General features: G+C 61.8%; 13 protein-coding genes across 13 annotated transcripts in view; 7 read left to right on the forward strand and 6 right to left on the reverse strand.

The window, feature by feature from the left end:
• The window catches only part of OT_ostta16g01830 (SART-1 protein), a gene marked incomplete at both ends in the record, with an annotated part of 2,505 nt that extends 714 nt beyond the window's left edge, over positions 1-1,791 (forward strand). Inside the window, one exon of the mRNA XM_022985558.1 lies at positions 1-1,791. This exon is cut by the window's left edge and continues 714 nt beyond it. Coding sequence (XP_022840354.1) covers positions 1-1,791 — 1,791 coding nt within the window.
• A 280-nt stretch (positions 1,792-2,071) lies between these two features.
• Positions 2,072-2,362, forward strand: OT_ostta16g01840 (unnamed product; the record flags this gene model as incomplete). Its single annotated transcript, XM_022985559.1, has 1 exon — positions 2,072-2,362. The coding sequence occupies one exon, from the start codon at positions 2,072-2,074 to the stop codon at positions 2,360-2,362; it is 291 nt and encodes a 96-aa protein (XP_022840355.1).
• A 106-nt stretch (positions 2,363-2,468) lies between these two features.
• Positions 2,469-3,446, reverse strand: OT_ostta16g01850 (Uncharacterised conserved protein UCP012318; the record flags this gene model as incomplete). The annotated part of the gene is made up of 1 exon (XM_003083598.2): positions 2,469-3,446. One exon carries the CDS (start codon positions 3,444-3,446, stop codon positions 2,469-2,471), a length of 978 nt encoding a protein of 325 aa, XP_003083646.2.
• Positions 3,447-3,529: 83 nt separating this feature from the next.
• On the forward strand, positions 3,530-4,848 carry OT_ostta16g01860 (DNA polymerase beta-like, N-terminal domain; the record flags this gene model as incomplete). The annotated part of the gene is made up of 2 exons (XM_003083600.2): positions 3,530-3,829; positions 3,949-4,848. 2 exons carry the CDS (start codon positions 3,530-3,532, stop codon positions 4,846-4,848), a joined length of 1,200 nt encoding a protein of 399 aa, XP_003083648.2.
• A 99-nt stretch (positions 4,849-4,947) lies between these two features.
• Positions 4,948-5,445, reverse strand: OT_ostta16g01870 (unnamed product; the record flags this gene model as incomplete). The annotated part of the gene is made up of 1 exon (XM_003083601.2): positions 4,948-5,445. The coding sequence occupies one exon, from the start codon at positions 5,443-5,445 to the stop codon at positions 4,948-4,950; it is 498 nt and encodes a 165-aa protein (XP_003083649.2).
• Positions 5,446-5,458: 13 nt separating this feature from the next.
• OT_ostta16g01880 (Protein of unknown function DUF1826) lies at positions 5,459-6,298 on the forward strand (the record flags this gene model as incomplete). Its single annotated transcript, XM_003083602.2, has 1 exon — positions 5,459-6,298. One exon carries the CDS (start codon positions 5,459-5,461, stop codon positions 6,296-6,298), a length of 840 nt encoding a protein of 279 aa, XP_003083650.2.
• Positions 6,299-6,346: 48 nt separating this feature from the next.
• Positions 6,347-7,363, reverse strand: OT_ostta16g01885 (Histone deacetylase superfamily; the record flags this gene model as incomplete). Its single annotated transcript, XM_003083603.2, has 1 exon — positions 6,347-7,363. The coding sequence occupies one exon, from the start codon at positions 7,361-7,363 to the stop codon at positions 6,347-6,349; it is 1,017 nt and encodes a 338-aa protein (XP_003083651.2).
• Positions 7,364-7,402: 39 nt separating this feature from the next.
• OT_ostta16g01890 (Ribosomal protein S5 domain 2-type fold,subgroup) lies at positions 7,403-9,112 on the reverse strand (the record flags this gene model as incomplete). The annotated part of the gene is made up of 1 exon (XM_022985561.1): positions 7,403-9,112. The coding sequence occupies one exon, from the start codon at positions 9,110-9,112 to the stop codon at positions 7,403-7,405; it is 1,710 nt and encodes a 569-aa protein (XP_022840356.1).
• A 96-nt stretch (positions 9,113-9,208) lies between these two features.
• Positions 9,209-10,726, forward strand: OT_ostta16g01900 (Protein of unknown function DUF4336; the record flags this gene model as incomplete). The annotated part of the gene is made up of 1 exon (XM_003083604.2): positions 9,209-10,726. The coding sequence occupies one exon, from the start codon at positions 9,209-9,211 to the stop codon at positions 10,724-10,726; it is 1,518 nt and encodes a 505-aa protein (XP_003083652.2).
• A 114-nt stretch (positions 10,727-10,840) lies between these two features.
• OT_ostta16g01910 (4-diphosphocytidyl-2C-methyl-D-erythritol kinase) lies at positions 10,841-11,896 on the forward strand (the record flags this gene model as incomplete). The annotated part of the gene is made up of 1 exon (XM_003083605.1): positions 10,841-11,896. The coding sequence occupies one exon, from the start codon at positions 10,841-10,843 to the stop codon at positions 11,894-11,896; it is 1,056 nt and encodes a 351-aa protein (XP_003083653.1).
• A 77-nt stretch (positions 11,897-11,973) lies between these two features.
• Positions 11,974-12,639, reverse strand: OT_ostta16g01920 (Mog1/PsbP, alpha/beta/alpha sandwich; the record flags this gene model as incomplete). The annotated part of the gene is made up of 1 exon (XM_022985562.1): positions 11,974-12,639. One exon carries the CDS (start codon positions 12,637-12,639, stop codon positions 11,974-11,976), a length of 666 nt encoding a protein of 221 aa, XP_022840357.1.
• Positions 12,640-13,059: 420 nt separating this feature from the next.
• OT_ostta16g01930 (Regulator of chromosome condensation, RCC1) lies at positions 13,060-14,066 on the forward strand (the record flags this gene model as incomplete). Its single annotated transcript, XM_022985563.1, has 2 exons — positions 13,060-13,706; positions 13,775-14,066. 2 exons carry the CDS (start codon positions 13,060-13,062, stop codon positions 14,064-14,066), a joined length of 939 nt encoding a protein of 312 aa, XP_022840358.1.
• Positions 14,067-14,121: 55 nt separating this feature from the next.
• OT_ostta16g01940 (DNA mismatch repair protein MutS-homologue MSH6) lies at positions 14,122-15,271 on the reverse strand (the record flags this gene model as incomplete). Its single annotated transcript, XM_022985564.1, has 1 exon — positions 14,122-15,271. A coding segment is annotated over one exon (1,150 nt), but the record flags the coding sequence as incomplete, so codon positions are not given.

The following is a 15,271-nucleotide window of genomic DNA, read 5'->3' on the forward strand; positions in this document are numbered from 1 at the left end:
CGCGTGGGGGCGATGTTGGACGCGCGGGACGCGGACGCGGAGGCGAGCGCGAGCGCGAGCGACGCGAGCGCCGAGGCGACGAAACGCGGCGCCGAGGCGACGTACACGTCGAAAGATTTGCGAGGGATCAAGGTTCGACACGCCGCGGAGGAGATCGCGGAGGGACGGGAGACGGTGCTGACGCTGAGGGACGCGAGCGTGTTGGACGAAGACGCGGAGGACGAATTGGAAAACGTGTTAATGGCGGAACGCGCGTCGAGGAAAAAGGCGAGAAGGGAGGCGACGAAGCGCGCGACCGACGATCCGTTCGCCGAGGCGGACGCGCGGGATAAGACGGTGCTCGGGAAGTACGACGCGAAGGAGGACGCGGAGGCGATGGAGCTCGACGGCGAGGGCGGAATCGACGCCGCCGAGGAAAAGCGAAAGGCTGAGATCAAGGCTCGTCTCGTCGCCGAACTGTCCGGGATCAGGGGTAAATTAGACACCGCTGAGATGGTGAAGGGTCAGCAGGCTGACTTTCACACGCAGGAGGAGATGCAGGCAAAGTTTGTCAAGCGCGAGAAGAAGAAGAAGATGCGCAAAAAATTGAGAACGAAGCACATCGACGCCGCAGAGCTCGAAAACGATGCCATGGCGCCCGAAACGCGAGATCACGGCTCTCGGCGCGCTCGCGGTGAGCGCGCGGCGGCTGAGGAGGAGAAAACGACGGAAAAGGATGCTAAATTTGTCAACGCTTTGCAAAAGGCGCGCGAGGTCACCGACAAGAAAATTCTCGCCGAGATGGCTGGTGAAATCGAGGAGGACGAGGACGACGAGCTCGCGCGCGCGTTGGCGAGGAGTCGAAAGATGGCGGCGGCAAAGCCGGCGCGAGCGGCACCAGATGACATCGCCGCTCAGGTGGCGGCGCGGCGTCTCGCGGATGAGGCCCGAGCTCGCGAAACCGCCGAGGCGCCCGCCGAGTCCTTGGTCTTCACCGACATGTCCGAATTCGTTCAAGGAATCACCAACGCGAAGGACGATGATGACGACCTGATCGAGGCCGAGATGCCCGACGTCCCACCGCCGCCGCCGGGAGAGGAGGAGATGCCCGACGTACCGCCGCCGCCGCCCGCCGACGGCGAAGACGAGATGCCGGACGTGCCCCCACCGCCGCCCGACGTGCAGACGGAGCCGACGACGGACGTCGTACCGGTACTCGCCGAAAAGCACGTCGTAAAACAAGGCTTGGCGAGCACGCTGGCTCTGCTCAAGGAGAAGGCGCAACTCGACGATACGCAAAACACGCGATGGAGCGGTCGCGCGAATGATTTGAAGGATCATCACGACAAGAAGCACGTCCTGGAGGCGCTCGCCGTGGACGACGCGACGACGAGCGATGGATACAAGTTTGGCTTCAGATTGGACAAGTTCGACGAGTTCGGGCGCAAACTCACTCCGAAGGAGGCGTTTAGAGAGCTGTGCCATCGATTCCACGGAATTGAACCGGGACGAATGAAGCGCGAGAAGCGTTTGCAGCAGTATCAAGAGGAACAAAAACGGCTTCAGCAATCTAGTGTCATGGATGAGCGCATCAAGACCACTCAGCGCGAGCAAGCGACGCCCTACGTCGTTCTCAGCGGTCAGGTTCGGGCGGCTCAAACCAAGCAAGCCGATCCGATGGCGACAAAGCGCCGCGAGCAGGCGTCCTCCGCCTCGCCGGCGCCGCCGACGCGCTTGGCCACCCACGCGGGCGGGGTCAAGCCCACAAACGCTGGGAAAGTTTCATTCGCGATGAAACCGTCGAAGAAGTAAAAGTCGTCATGTCATCTAAGTAGCGTCGGTATCGCGACGATTCGTCTCGTGCGCGCGCGAATTCTTCCTCTCGAACGAAACCGCACTCTCGAGCGCCTCAAAATGCGCGAACGCACCAAGTCTCGCGCCACGAACGACATCGACGACGTCCAAGTCACCGCGCGCACCGCCGCGAGCGCGCTCGAGCGCGTCGTCCGCGAGACGAACGAACGGGTGCGTCGCGCGCGTCGTCGCGCGCGGGGTGCCAACAAGTGACGTCTCGATCGTTTCTCGTCCACAGATGGCGCGCGCGCGGGCGTCCGCGTCGAGCGAGACGGCGAAAACGGTCGCGTCGTTCGCGAACACGACGAGTGAGGACGGTGCGCGGGCGTTTAAGCGCGCGAAGAAGTCGTGTGAGCTCGCAGGGAAAGTTGTCGAGCGCGCGGCGACGGACGACTCGGGCTCGGGGCGGTCGAATGCGATCGTGCGAGATTCCGCGCACGCGCTCGTGAGCAACGTACGAAAGAGTGTTGAGTCGAACGCGCGCGCGGTGGAGATACGAGCGCGCGAGACGGAGGATGGGGATGATTGATGGGATGGAACCGATCGGCGCGGCGTTCGTGTTCTTCTCGATCGATCGACGTCCGTAGTCGCCGCTACAAAAAACTAGTCTATCGTCTACTGCATGAAATGTAATCCTACGCCTTGTCAACGACGAACGGTTTCACGGCGAGCGGTTCGTACCACACCGGGGTGAAACCAGCCTTCGCGCGTGCTTCGTCGTTGAACGGCGGCTTGAGCGCGCCTCTAAAGTGCGATCGGACAATTTCGTGAAACGCGCTCACCGCCGAGCTCGACTCCGAGTACTCCTCCGTCGCATCCCCACCGCCGTCTCGCGCGTGCAAATACTTAAACCATCGCAAACCCGAGGCGCAGTGCGTGATCTCTTCCGGGTACACGACGTTCTCTAAGAGCGTCGCCGAAGGCTCATCGCCGTTTCGCCTAAATTTCATTATCGTCGTCGGCAGCACGTCCAAGCCTCTGGCTTCGTGCACGCAGTGCTCGACGACCAATCGCGCCTCGAGTGAGTGTGCCGTCTCCCTCGCCGTCCTCCACAACCCATCGTGCGCCTCCAGCTCCCCGTAACGTTCCAATCCGCGCTCCTCCAACCGCTTCGCCAACAGCTCAAAGTGTCGTCCCTCATCCGACGCCAAATCTACGAAATCGTCGTAAAACCCGACCGGCATCGCCCGTTGTTCACCGAATCGTTGAATACAATCCCACGCCAAGATCATCGCCCACGATTCAATGCTCGCAAGCGAATGTAAGATCGCCGTCCGCGACGCGTCCGTGCCGCCGTTTCCCAACCTCCGGGTCTTCGAAGGATCCACCACGCCGCCCGCGAACGCATCCCGCGCCGGTTCCTCCACCACGCTCGCGCACTCCGCGCGACTCTCTAGACCACGAAAAGCACCCCGGACGTCCGCGTCGCCCATCGAATCGTCATCGATCGCCGTTTCACGCGTTCCGAGAGACGACCACCATCGCTTCGTCATCGCCGTCATCTTCGCCTTTCTCGCGCACGAAGGCTCGAGCATGATCGCTCGCGCGCGCATGACCAACGCGTGGACGCTCTTCGCCCGCGCGCCGACTCGCACGTCCTCGACGTCGGACATGGCGCGTCGAGCACTGCGGTGGTGGATTCGCGATTCGGAGACTCGACCGCACATCCGCACTCCGTGACGCGTCTCAACGCGCGATGCCGCCCAGAAAACCGAAAGCGCTGAAGCGAGAGTACACCGATGATAATTCGGACGATGATTTCACGCCCGGAGAGGAGCGAGACGACGAGGAGATCACGATGAAGATTACGAAAAAATCAAAAGCGAGCAAAAAAATAAAGAAAGAGAGCGACGGTGACGCGAACGAGGGATCGATCAAGGCGAAGAACGAACCGATGAAGCAAGGATACGATATCGCGACCGGGGTGGTGCAGGACGAGGCGTTGCATGCGAAGTATAGCGCGATGACGTTGGATGAGTTGAAGCAGTACATGAAGGTGCGACCGGACAAAGCGAAGAGGATTATTGGACGACAACGACGACGACGATGACGACGACGCGCGCGGCGTGAACGTACGACGAGAACTGACGGACGATTTTCTCTTCGCGATCACAGATAAACAGAATGCCGCAGAGCGAGATTGGACAGAAGAACAAGCGCATCAATTATAAGAAGCCGGATTTCGTCGCGCACTGCGTCGACGGAGAGCTCTGGGGACGGTACCCGATGTGTCCGAAGTGCGCGCCGAAGAAGGTGACGCTCAGAGTGACGTACAAGGATGAGCATCACAAGGGACAGGGGAGATGGAGATGCCAGGGGTACTGGGACAAGAACATTGGGGGCTTGGTGAAGTGCTCGTTCAACTACTCCGACGACGCGAAGAACGAGACCCCGCAGACGAGACTTCCATGGCGCCATCCAGGGGACGAGATCTCCGACGACGAGGAGGATGACGTGAACGCGGGGATGGAAAAGCCGGTGGAGTTTCCAGAAGATCTTGGCACGCTTCCGCCGATCGACATGGCAAAGAAGATGTTGGAGATTTGCCGCGAGCACAAGCTGACGCTCCCGCAGGCAGATAATGACGCCGTGCGAGAGTGCTACACCAAGCTTCAGGCCTCGATCGATTACAACGACGAATATGATGTGAAGACGGCGTTCAACCTGCTCAAGGAGTCGTTCCCTCCGCTCACGGCTGAGGAGAAGGCTGGTGGACCGGCGCCGAGGAATCCGGCCAACGCCGCGCTGTGCGCCGCGCTCGAGGCCATCTTCGCCGCGGCGAAGACCTCGCCCGAGGACCCGATGAAGGCGGCTTCCTACCGCAAAGCCGCGATGAGTATTCGTGAGATCGATTTCGAGGTCACGAACGGGATCGCAATCAGCAAGGGTAAGCTCAAAGTACCCAACGTCGGTCCGTCGCTCGGCGCGCAAATCCAGTTCTGGATCGAAAACGGTCGCTTCGAGCGTATGGAGTACTACGAGCGCGGAGAAATCCCGCCGTCGACGAAGAAATGATGATTTTCGAAGAACGCGACGACGGTACAACGAGTGATTCGCAAAAACCGCTTTACTGATACAACATTTGTGCCCCGAGCCGAACGATTCAGCGCTTGACTAGTCTAAACTCTTCGTCGCGTGATCCTTCAACAATTCCAGCCTCTGCTTCTCACACAACTTAACCGTCTCTTCTACAACCTCTTCCCAATCGAAATCCTCTTCCGCGTACGTCCTTCGCACCTCGATGAGCCTCACCGCCGCTAACCGCGTGTCCCCGTCGGCGCTCGCCATCAAGCGCTCCACGAACGCGCTCCCGTTCCCCGTCATCGGCCTCCGCTCCAGCTCATCCAAGAAAACGCTCGTGATCTTTGAAATATTCACGTCCTCGCTGCACTCATTCCCTTGCCCGTCCGCCTGTGCCATGATCACGCGCGTCGCGCTCAGCGTCAAGAGTCTGGACAACATCTCTCTCGCCTTCTCCTCCGGGTCGTACCCGCACGCTCGCGCGCACGCGTCTTCCGATAACGCCCTCGAGTGCGGTCTCGCGCGTCTCGCCCGTCGCGCGCGCGCGCGCGCGACGCACGAGGCGCGCGAGGGAGCCGCTGACGTTTTCATTGCGCGACGCGAAATGACGCTTGCGTCGCGCGTTTCGTCCGTCACGCGCGCGCAAAGCCGTGGAAAGAGCGAACGCGCGTGTGGTGCGGCGACTAGGGCGTCCGCATCGACGGTGACGCGTCGACGGAGCGTCGGAACGAGCGAAGATGATGATTTCGAGAGTTTTCGAAACATTTCAGAAAAGGACGTCGCGTTCATCGTTTTCGAGCGCGATGACGTGCGAGAAGCGCTGTCGAAGACGAACCTTCGCGAGTACTTTCGCACCGCGGAGAGTTTTGAGCGGAAAGCGCGCGTCGACGCGGACGTGGGGGGGCTGGAGGTGCGAAGAGCGTTGTTCGCGGACGCGACGTCGAGCGAGGCGGCGCTCGATGTCCTGTGCGATGACATCGCGCGCGTCGTCAGGGGGTTCGCGCGAGCGGTACCGATGGATAAAGATGAGCGGGTCTTGGTAAATCTCAGTTTGCTTCGATCGACCCTGTGCTCGCGGTTGCACGTCGATCACACGAGTGCGCGTTGCATGGTTACGTACTTCGGCGCCGGGACGGAGGTATTGGACGAGCGCACGAGCGGGATCATCGCCAAGGCGAACGCGAGCGGTGGAAACGTCGTATCGGATGTTTTGAAAAGTTTGGCGGAGAGGTTCGCACCGCCAAGAGCAGTTAGGGAGTGCGCGGTGTGTTTGCTAAAGGGCGAGCGATGGACATACGTCGACGGCTCGACGAGCAAGGGGCAAGCCATCGTCCATCGTTCGCCGGCGATAGACGCCGATAACGGTGAGTGGCGATTGACGCTTAAGCTCGACGTCGAATCGTTCGGATGCGCTTGTGGGCACGCGCACGATGATTTGATTTGATTGATTATGATTTGTACACAATTTTTTACTACCTAGAGCTATCTACCTTCACGGAGCCGTGTAACGCATCGCGGCGGATCTAAAAACGTCCACGTGCGCGTCCAAGCTCGCCTGAATCGGCTTGGAATACCCGCCACCCATGGTGATCACGAGGGGTGTGTTCGTCGAGATACACATGGAGTACACGGCGTTGTTTCTACGAAGTAGACCGTTTCGCGTCATCCCGAGCCTACCGAACGAGTCTTGCGCAAGCGCGTCGACGCCCGCCTGGTAAAACACCAACCCAGGCTCGTACTCTTGCCATAAACGCGGTAGCCAATGATCAAGCTGTTCTAAGAACATCTCGTCGTTTGCGTCATCCGGGAGCCCAACATCATGCGTCGACCGCTCGCGTGTCTTGATAGGATAGTTCTTCTCCCCATGCATCGAAAACGTCACCACCTGCTGATCGTGCTCGAACATCTTCGCCGTACCGTTCCCCTGATGCACGTCCAGATCGATAACCAGTATCTTCCGATCTCTAGGTAGTAACTCGTCCCGCTGCACGACCCGTATCGCCGTACCGATGTCGTTGAATACGCAAAACCCCTCGCCACGATCTCGATATGCGTGGTGCGTGCCCCCCGCGAGCTGCGCCGCCGCCCTTGCCCCAAACCCCGCTAAAACCTCTCGTGCGCACGCCACTGTCCCGCCCGTCGACGCCAAGCTCCGAGTTACGTTTTGCTCACCCATCGGAAAACCGATCGTGCGCACCTCTTGCTCGCTCAGCGTTCGCGTCAGCACCTTACGAACGTACTCCCCACAGTGTGCCGCCTCTAAATCCTCTATGTCGACCAACGGACTCGCCCTGAGCTCGATCTTTCCTCGCAGCGTATCATCGTTTTGCAACGCCAGTCGCGCGAGCTGATACTTATCCATCGGAAACCTGTGACCGTCCGGAAGATCCACGCGCGCCCAATCGGCGTGGTACACCGTGAAAGGACGAACGATCGCAGAGGTGCTCGACGCGCGGATTCGTCTCGAGGCGAGCGCGGTGGGACGGAGTAGGACGCATCCGACGCGCATCGCGCCCCGATCTCCGTCCCAGTCGCGCCACAGCTTCAACTACGCTCGATCGCTCGCGTGCGTCGCGTGCAGAATCGCGGGCTGATGCGACGGATCCGTCGACGCGGCGTACGCGGCGCGCGCGCGGTCGATCACCGCGGCGGCTTGTGGGGTGTCCCGGCCGAGCACGGCGACGACGCCTCCTGCGCCACCGCCGGTAATCTTGGCGCCGAAGACGTGCTCACGATTCGGATCGGCGTCGCGAATGCAGTACAATAATTGACTCGTCGCGCTTGAGCCGAGTCCCACGGAATCGTAGCCTTCGTGGGAGGCGAACATGAGGTCGCCGAGTCGGCGGCCGAGCTGGAGGATTTCGGCTTCGTCGTCGTCCGCCGAGGGCCAGGACTCTAAGATTTCTACGAATTCGCTCACGCGAGCGTGTTCACGGAGCGGATGCGACACACACGCACGAAGGGCGTATGTTTCGTCCGCGCGAACGGATGTGTGCGGCTCGTCGTCGTGTCCTGCGTATCGCGCGAGGAACAGCTCTCCCGTCATCGACTCGTCGATGTGTTGCGACCACGAGCCCGGACTACCCAACGAACCACGGTCCCAATCGTGCGCTGACATCACACTGCATAGACTCACCGCACTGGAGACGATCGATTCATTCAATCGAGCGTTTATCTCGTTCACGAGTTGTTTCTTGCCCATAAACGTGGCGCATCGCACGTGCGAGTAATCTGACCCGCCGGTATTCGAGTGACGAACGCCCGAATCGATCCCCCAGACGCGTAGCGATTTAGGCAACTGGACGAATCGATAATCCGTCTCTGGTCCGTCCGGCGCCGTCGTCTTCTGTAAATCGCAATCGATCACCACAAAATTTCCCGGCGACGCAACCATCGAGTGGAAACACGCGTACTGATCCATGAATCCGCACGGCGCCCCGACGACGTCGTTCTCGGCGCGATGACAGTACATAGGAATCATTTGCACGTGCGCACGAAATCGCGCGTTCGACATCGACGCCGCGCCCGAGCGCACGAGATAATCGCACGCCGCGCGGGCGACGGCGACTTCAACCGCCGCCGAAGACGCCACGCCTTTCCCCTGCGGCACGTCCGACTCGATTCTGATCTCACAATCGCACGTCTTCGCGATCTCTTTAATCCACGCCCGCGTCCGCGCCAGCGTCTCATCGTCGTCCGCCAAGATGGCTCGAAACGTCTCGCCCAGCGCTCCGCACGCGTACGCCGCCCATCGCGCCGACGCCGCCGCGCCGTCGAAAAACGTCCTCGTGCGCGTCGTCTCGAACGTCTTCGCGTCGTACACGTCCATAAATCCTCCCTCGAATCGCATCACGCGCCCCGTCTCCCCATCCACGCTCGTCGCGCGCGTCGTCCCGCGTCCATCCGTCGCCTCCGCGAACGTCACCTCCGCCCGCGTCTCCGCCCGCGTCGCCAGCTGCGCCACGACGCTCCCCGAGTAATCGGCGATCCCACCGATGACGTCGATGCGTCCCCGCGCCCGTCCTCGACCGACCGCGCGTCCATCGTCGTCGTCCACGACGTCGTCAAGCGCGTCCCACCCATCGGCGCCTCGAGACGCCTCTCGACGCACCGCCCGCGCGAACGTCGCGCGCGCGATCGCCGCGCGTCGCCCGCGGACGTCGTCGCGATATTTTTCTCCGCCCATGCTCTCTCGCGCGCGCGCGTGGCGCGCTCGCGTCGACGGCGCGGCGACGATGGAGCGGTGGCGCGCATCCATCGGGACGCGATGGCCATCGGGACGGCATCATTCGCCCCTCGCGTCGCGCGCGCGCGGCGGTGACGGGACGCCGTCGGCGGTGGAGACGGGTGAATAATGTCGCTGCGTTCGAGCGCGGTGGATGGAGGACGCGCGCGGGCGTTGGCGTCGCGGTCGAGGGATGGGTCGACGGTGCGTCCTCGGCGAATGAACCCTCGCGCGCGCGCGAGCGCGGACGACGGCGCGCGCGCGCGCGTCGAGAGCTCGGGCGTTGGGGTGAGCCGACGAGGGAACCTGTTGGCGCTCGGAACCGCGCTCGGATCGCTGGTGAGCGAGGGACCGGCGCGAGCGATGGCGAATTACGCGCGGACGCTGCAAGACGCGTACGGCGCGGCGACGTCCAAGGCGATCGCCCCGGAGCGGTGGTATCCGTATTGGTGGGCCCTGCCGCTCGCGCCGTACGGAAGTAAGGCGACGGCGCGAGCGGAGGCGGTGAGCGGGGAGGTGTGGACGTTTGATCAGCTCCAAGGGTTGTTGGACGTGTTGGTGAACGTGCGGATGACGGTGGCGCGGTTGGAGGACGGCGGATTATGGGTGCATAACCCGATCGCGCCCACGCCGGAGTTGGTGAAGATGATGCGAGAGTTGGAGCGCGCGCACGGACCGGTGAAGCACATCGTCGTCGGGAGCGCCGCGATCGAGCATAAGATTTACAGCGGTCCGTTTAGCAAGTTTTTTCCGAGCGCCGACGTGTGGTTGCCGCCAAAGAATTGGACCTTTCCGGTGGACGTGCCGTTGGAGACGTACGTGCCGTTCTACCCGAACGGGTCGCCAAAGACGCTGCCGATGGAAAGCCTGGGGGGCGAACGGAACGTGCCTTGGGCGGATGAGATTGAGCACGCCGTGCTGCACGTCGGAGGGTCGTCGCTTCGCAACTTTAAGGATCCGTGGTTCGTCGATACGGCGTTTTACCTCAAGCGAACGAAGACTGTGGTGCTCACGGATGTGATGGAAAAAGTTAGCATGCAAGCGCCGCCGGTGTGCCAGATCAACCCGCAGCCGCTACTTGTTCGATCGATGGATAAGCCGGGCGACGCGCCGCCAAACTCGGCGCAGGCGCGAAGCGACGGGTGGGGGAAAACGGTCCTCTTCGGTTTGCTCTTCAATCCCAACGCCGTCAAATTTGAGTTCAGTGGCGACATTGCCAACGATTTATTGGATGGGTTCACGTGGGATCCGAGCTGGAGAGATGATTTTGAGGCGCTCGTCGCGAGGCCGATGTTTGTTCCGCCCATCCTCGCGGTGTTGGCCTTCCCACGAAGACGTGACACCGTTAAGCGATGGTCGAACGTCGTCGCCTCGTGGGATTTCGAGTCCATCATCCCGAGTCATTTAGACGGCCCATTCTCCGCCACTCCAGAGCAATTCACCGAGGCGATAGATTTCGCGCTCACCGCCACGCCGTACGAGCAATTCGGCGCAAACGCCAAGAGCCTCGTCGACGTGGACGACCTCAGCGTTCAACTGAAATCGCTCGAAACCCCCGAGCCACTCTCTATGGAGCTCCGCACCGCGATCAAACCGATCGAGATCTCCGAGACCGATTCAATCTCAGACGAACTCGAGCGCGTGTAATACGAAACGGATAAGAATGAGATACCAACAACGCCCGAACAGACCTCGTCCGCACACACCGACGCGGTCCGTCGTCACGCGCGCGCGAAACTCCGCGTGCGGACGGAAACAACGATGTCGCTCGCACGCGCGTCGTCTCTGAGCGCCCAAACGTCCGCGCGCGCGCACACGGGACGTAAAAATCGCACACAAAACTATCCGTCCCGAAGCGATCGTTCAGTCACTCGCATCACCCCGCGCGGGTCGCTCGCGCGGGCGCTCGCGGCGGACGGCATCGACGTCCGAGAGTACTTCTCGCCGTCGAAGATCAATCTCTTCCTGAGAATCACCGCTCGAAGACCGGATGGGTTCCACGAGTTGGCGTCGCTGTTCCACGTCGTCGACCTGGGCGACGGGATGAAGTTTGCAAAGTCGTCGAGCGAGACGAAGGACACGCTGATCTGTTCGGACGCGAGCATACCGACGGACGAGAGTAATTTAGTGATCAAGGCGTTGAATCTGTTCAGAAAGAAGACGGGGATCGAGCAGTACTTTTGGGTGGAGCTGGATAAGAGAGTGCCGCACGGCGCGGGTTTGGGCGGCGGAAGCGGAAACGCGGCGACGACGCTCTTCGCCGCGAACGAGCTCTGTGGGAACCCGGCGAGTGAGGCGGAGTTGTTGGAGTGGAGTGGGGAGATTGGGAGTGATATCTCGGTGTTCTTTTCCAACGGTGCGGCGTATTGCACGGGGAGAGGGGAAATCGTGGACAACGTCGAGCCGCCGTTGGATCTCGGGACGAAGATGCTCTTGGTGAAACCGCCGATGGGATGTTCAACGCCAGCGGTGTTCAAAGCCTTGGACCTCGACTCACGATCGACCGCGGATCCGCTGGAACTGTTGAAGCGAATCGGGAGCGATGGGTGCTCGGAAGCGGTGTGCATTAACGATCTCGAAGCGCCCGCGTTCAAGGTTCTCCCGGAGCTCGCCGAGTTAAAGGCGGAGCTCACCGAGGCGACCAAGGACAAGGGAACGGTGGTGTTCATGTCAGGAAGCGGGAGCACTATCGTGATCATCGGTGACGATGACGTTCCCGCGTTCGTCGCCGCGGACGAGACGTTGTTCAAGGCGCCGACGCGATTGATCACGAGGAAGAGCGGTGAGTGGTACGCGCCGACGCTCGAGCGAAAGTGACGCTTCTTCGCAAAATTATAAGTAATCAAATCTAAGCATTAGCAGCGACAAATAGAGGCGAATTTTAGAGATCCCGATCACAACCCGAACCCAGAGCGGACGCTCGGCGTATCCGCCTCGAACACTCGGAACGAGTCCACCATCTCGTCGAATCGCTCCGTGTTCCTCGCGTACGATTCCGTCGGCGATTGCAAGCGCAATTCGTACAGCTTCCCGTTCTCCGTCCCGAGCGCCGCCCGTAACGTCCGATCCCACTCCAACGACTGCGGCCGATCCTCCGCCGTTAAACCGTACTGATTTCGCGCGCTATAGCTCGAAATCCTCACCTCGACGTCGTAATACGCCTTCCCATCCTTCCCCGTAACCTCTCTCGCCCGCACGACTTCCTTCTCCCGGCGCACGCCCAAACGCGTCGACATCAACTCCCCCAGATACCGATCCAGCACCTTCTCCGCCGCCTCCTCCGGCGTCCCCAAGTCTCTCACCGACCCGTACCCACTGCTCGTCGGCGAGCTCACCTCCACGAACGCGTTCGTCTCCACCTCTCTCGGGTCTCGAAAAAACACATCGTTCCCGCTCCCCTTGACCTCGATCCAATCGCTCGGTCGATCGACGCGGTACCCATCGATCGCGTCGACGTACCGCGCGTACCCCGCCCGCGGTCGCTCGAACGCCCACGCCCGGTCGCCTCGACCGAGCGCGAGGACGTGGCCGAGCCCGAGCGCGAGCGTCGTCGTCGTCATCGCCGCGCGTCGTGCGATCGCGCCGTCGTGCGAAACCCCACGCGCGCGCGTCGCGACCGACGCGCTCGACGCGCGCGGGGACGACGGCGACGCGATGCCGCACGAGCGGTGGACGCGCGCGCGCGGACATGTCGACGCGGCGCCGTGTGCGGACGCGGCGTCGCGATGTGTCGATCGCGAATGATTGATGATGTGCGCACATCGCGCACGAATGATGGACGACATCGGGCGACGCGCGCGTGGGCGACGACGGTGGACGCGCGCGAGGGGTCGATCGCGCGTCGGGGGCGTCGGAGGACGCGCGTCGCGATCGCGCGCGACGCTCGGGCGCGTCGGAGCGGTGTGAAGGATTGAGGATTGATTTGATTGCGCGCGCGTTTGGACGCGCGCGACGCTCGGACGCGTCGGAACGATCGTTCGATGCCGTCCGCGGCGTCGGGAAGGGGTGGGGGGACGTCGACGCTCTTCGCGTGGGGATGCGGGGAGGATGGACAGTTGGGCGCGGCGGAGGCGCCGACGCCGGGGGCGACGGAGACGAACGATTGGTGCGTCGAGGCGCCGAGAGCGGTCGAGTTGGGCGAGAGCGCGAGTGGGGTGATCGTGAGCGCGTGCGCGGGATCGAGGAACTCGGTGTGCGTGACGACGAGGGATGATTCGTCGTCTTGCGAGGCGTACGCGTGGGGATGGAACTCGCATCGCGCGCTCGGATTTTCGTACGAGGAGTGCGATGAGTTACACGTGAAGACGCCGAAGAGGCACTCATCGATGAAAACTGAAGATGGGGAACGAATTAACGTGGTGGCGATCGCGAGCGGGGGTTGGCACGCGGTGTGCGTCGATTCCGATGGGGTGGCGTACGGTTACGGCGGGAACGAGTACGCGCAAGCCGGGCCGCCGGATGCGAACGCCGAGCATCGGAATACATCGATTCCGGATAGAGATTGGGCGCCAATTCGCGCGTTGTTGTGGCCGCCTCGAAAGGTCTCGCTCCCGGCGCCCGTGGCTCAGGTTTCGTGCGGCGGCATGAGCTCGTTCGCGCTCCTCGTACGAAAATCCGAGCGCGCGATGCGAGTTCCATCCCCACGCGTACGCCTCGCAAGACGACGAATCATCCCTCGTCGTCACGCACACCGAGTTCCTCGATCCCGCGCACGCGCTCACGATCACCCCACTCGCGCTCTCGCCCAACTCGACCGCTCTCGGCGCCTCGACGCACCAATCGTTCGTCTCCGTCGCCCCCTTCAATCCACATCCCGGACGCGTGGCAAACGTGCAAGCGTCCGGGATGTGGATTGAAGTTCCGCGAACGGGACAACGCCGGCGACGCGTGCGTTTTCACTCCGGCGCGCCGATTTTCCACGAGACCAAGAAAGGGTGGTCGTGCTGCACCGCTGACAAGTTGGTGTACGATTTTGACGATTTTTTGAAGATCGCACCGTGCGCTCGAGGGCGGCACGACGCCAACGCGGCGCCCTTACAGTTTCAGCGCTCGTCCGCGACAAAGAGGTAACAACGCATGGCGGTGCCATCCGCGGTCGCCGTCCCGCGTCCGAGTTCGTCCAACGCGACGAGCGAGTTCGTCGTCGCTCGACGCAACATCGCCGCCGTTTCGCTGAGTTCCACCATGAACGTCGACTGACCGCCGGCGAGGTTATCCTTCGCACCCATTCTCACGAAGACCGCATCCATGGCGGTCATCTCGAATTTAGAAGCTGGCACATCCGCGCCGACGTGAGCCATGATGGCAGCCAAACACACCTGCCTAATGTACGTCGACTTTCCACCCATGTTCGGACCGGTGATTAGGCAAAACCCAGGGTGTTCCCCTCCCAGCCGAGCGTCGTTCGGGACGAACGAACGCGCCAACGACAGGGCACAGGGATGAGAGAGGTTTTTGGACACGAGCGTGGCCGATTCGCTTTGCGCAGGCGCTGGATGCACCTTGGGCGTGCACACGGCGCTGCAAGACGCGTACATCTCGTCACTGGCGACGGCCAAGGAAGATAAAACGTCGATGACTGCACCCACGCTCGCAGCGGCTTGCCACTTCCCGGCGTTCTCGCAAAACTTGGCGACGACGCGACGAAATACACCGGACAGCGCTTCCTCACGCGCCTCCTGTGCCGTCGCGCGCTTCGCGCGAAGAGGTTCGAGTTCTCCACACGTGAATCGCTCGAAACCCTTACGCTTACCCTCTCGCACCCAGTTGTGCGGGACTTTTGCAGCTAACCGATCCGGAACCTCGACGAGGTGCGTGTCTTTGTTTGCGTTCACAAAGCACACCTCTGTCTTGTGTCCTCCGAGCTGGACGCGTGCTTCCTCCAACCAGGCCGCTAGTTGAGCGTCCGCCGCGGCGAGCTTATCTTCGGCGGCGTCCAAATCAGCGTCGATGCCACGCGCTGGTTCGATCCGCCCATTCGTCTTCGCAGCGTTCCAATCGAAAGCAGCCTCCATATCTTTGAGCTCGCTTAAATCCGGAATCGCCACGCCTCCAGTAGCTGTGAAGACATCCTCGTGCGTCGCTGCCTCGTCACCGGCGACGCATAGTGCACGAAGAACGCTTGATTTCTTGCACGCGTCATCACACGAGGCGATGGCGTTTACGGCATCGCGCACAGCGCGCACACCCTCC

Source organism: Ostreococcus tauri (genome assembly GCF_000214015.3).
Source record: "Ostreococcus tauri WGS project CAID00000000 data, contig chromosome 16, whole genome shotgun sequence".
NCBI classification, from domain to species: Eukaryota; Viridiplantae; Chlorophyta; class Mamiellophyceae; order Mamiellales; family Bathycoccaceae; genus Ostreococcus; species Ostreococcus tauri.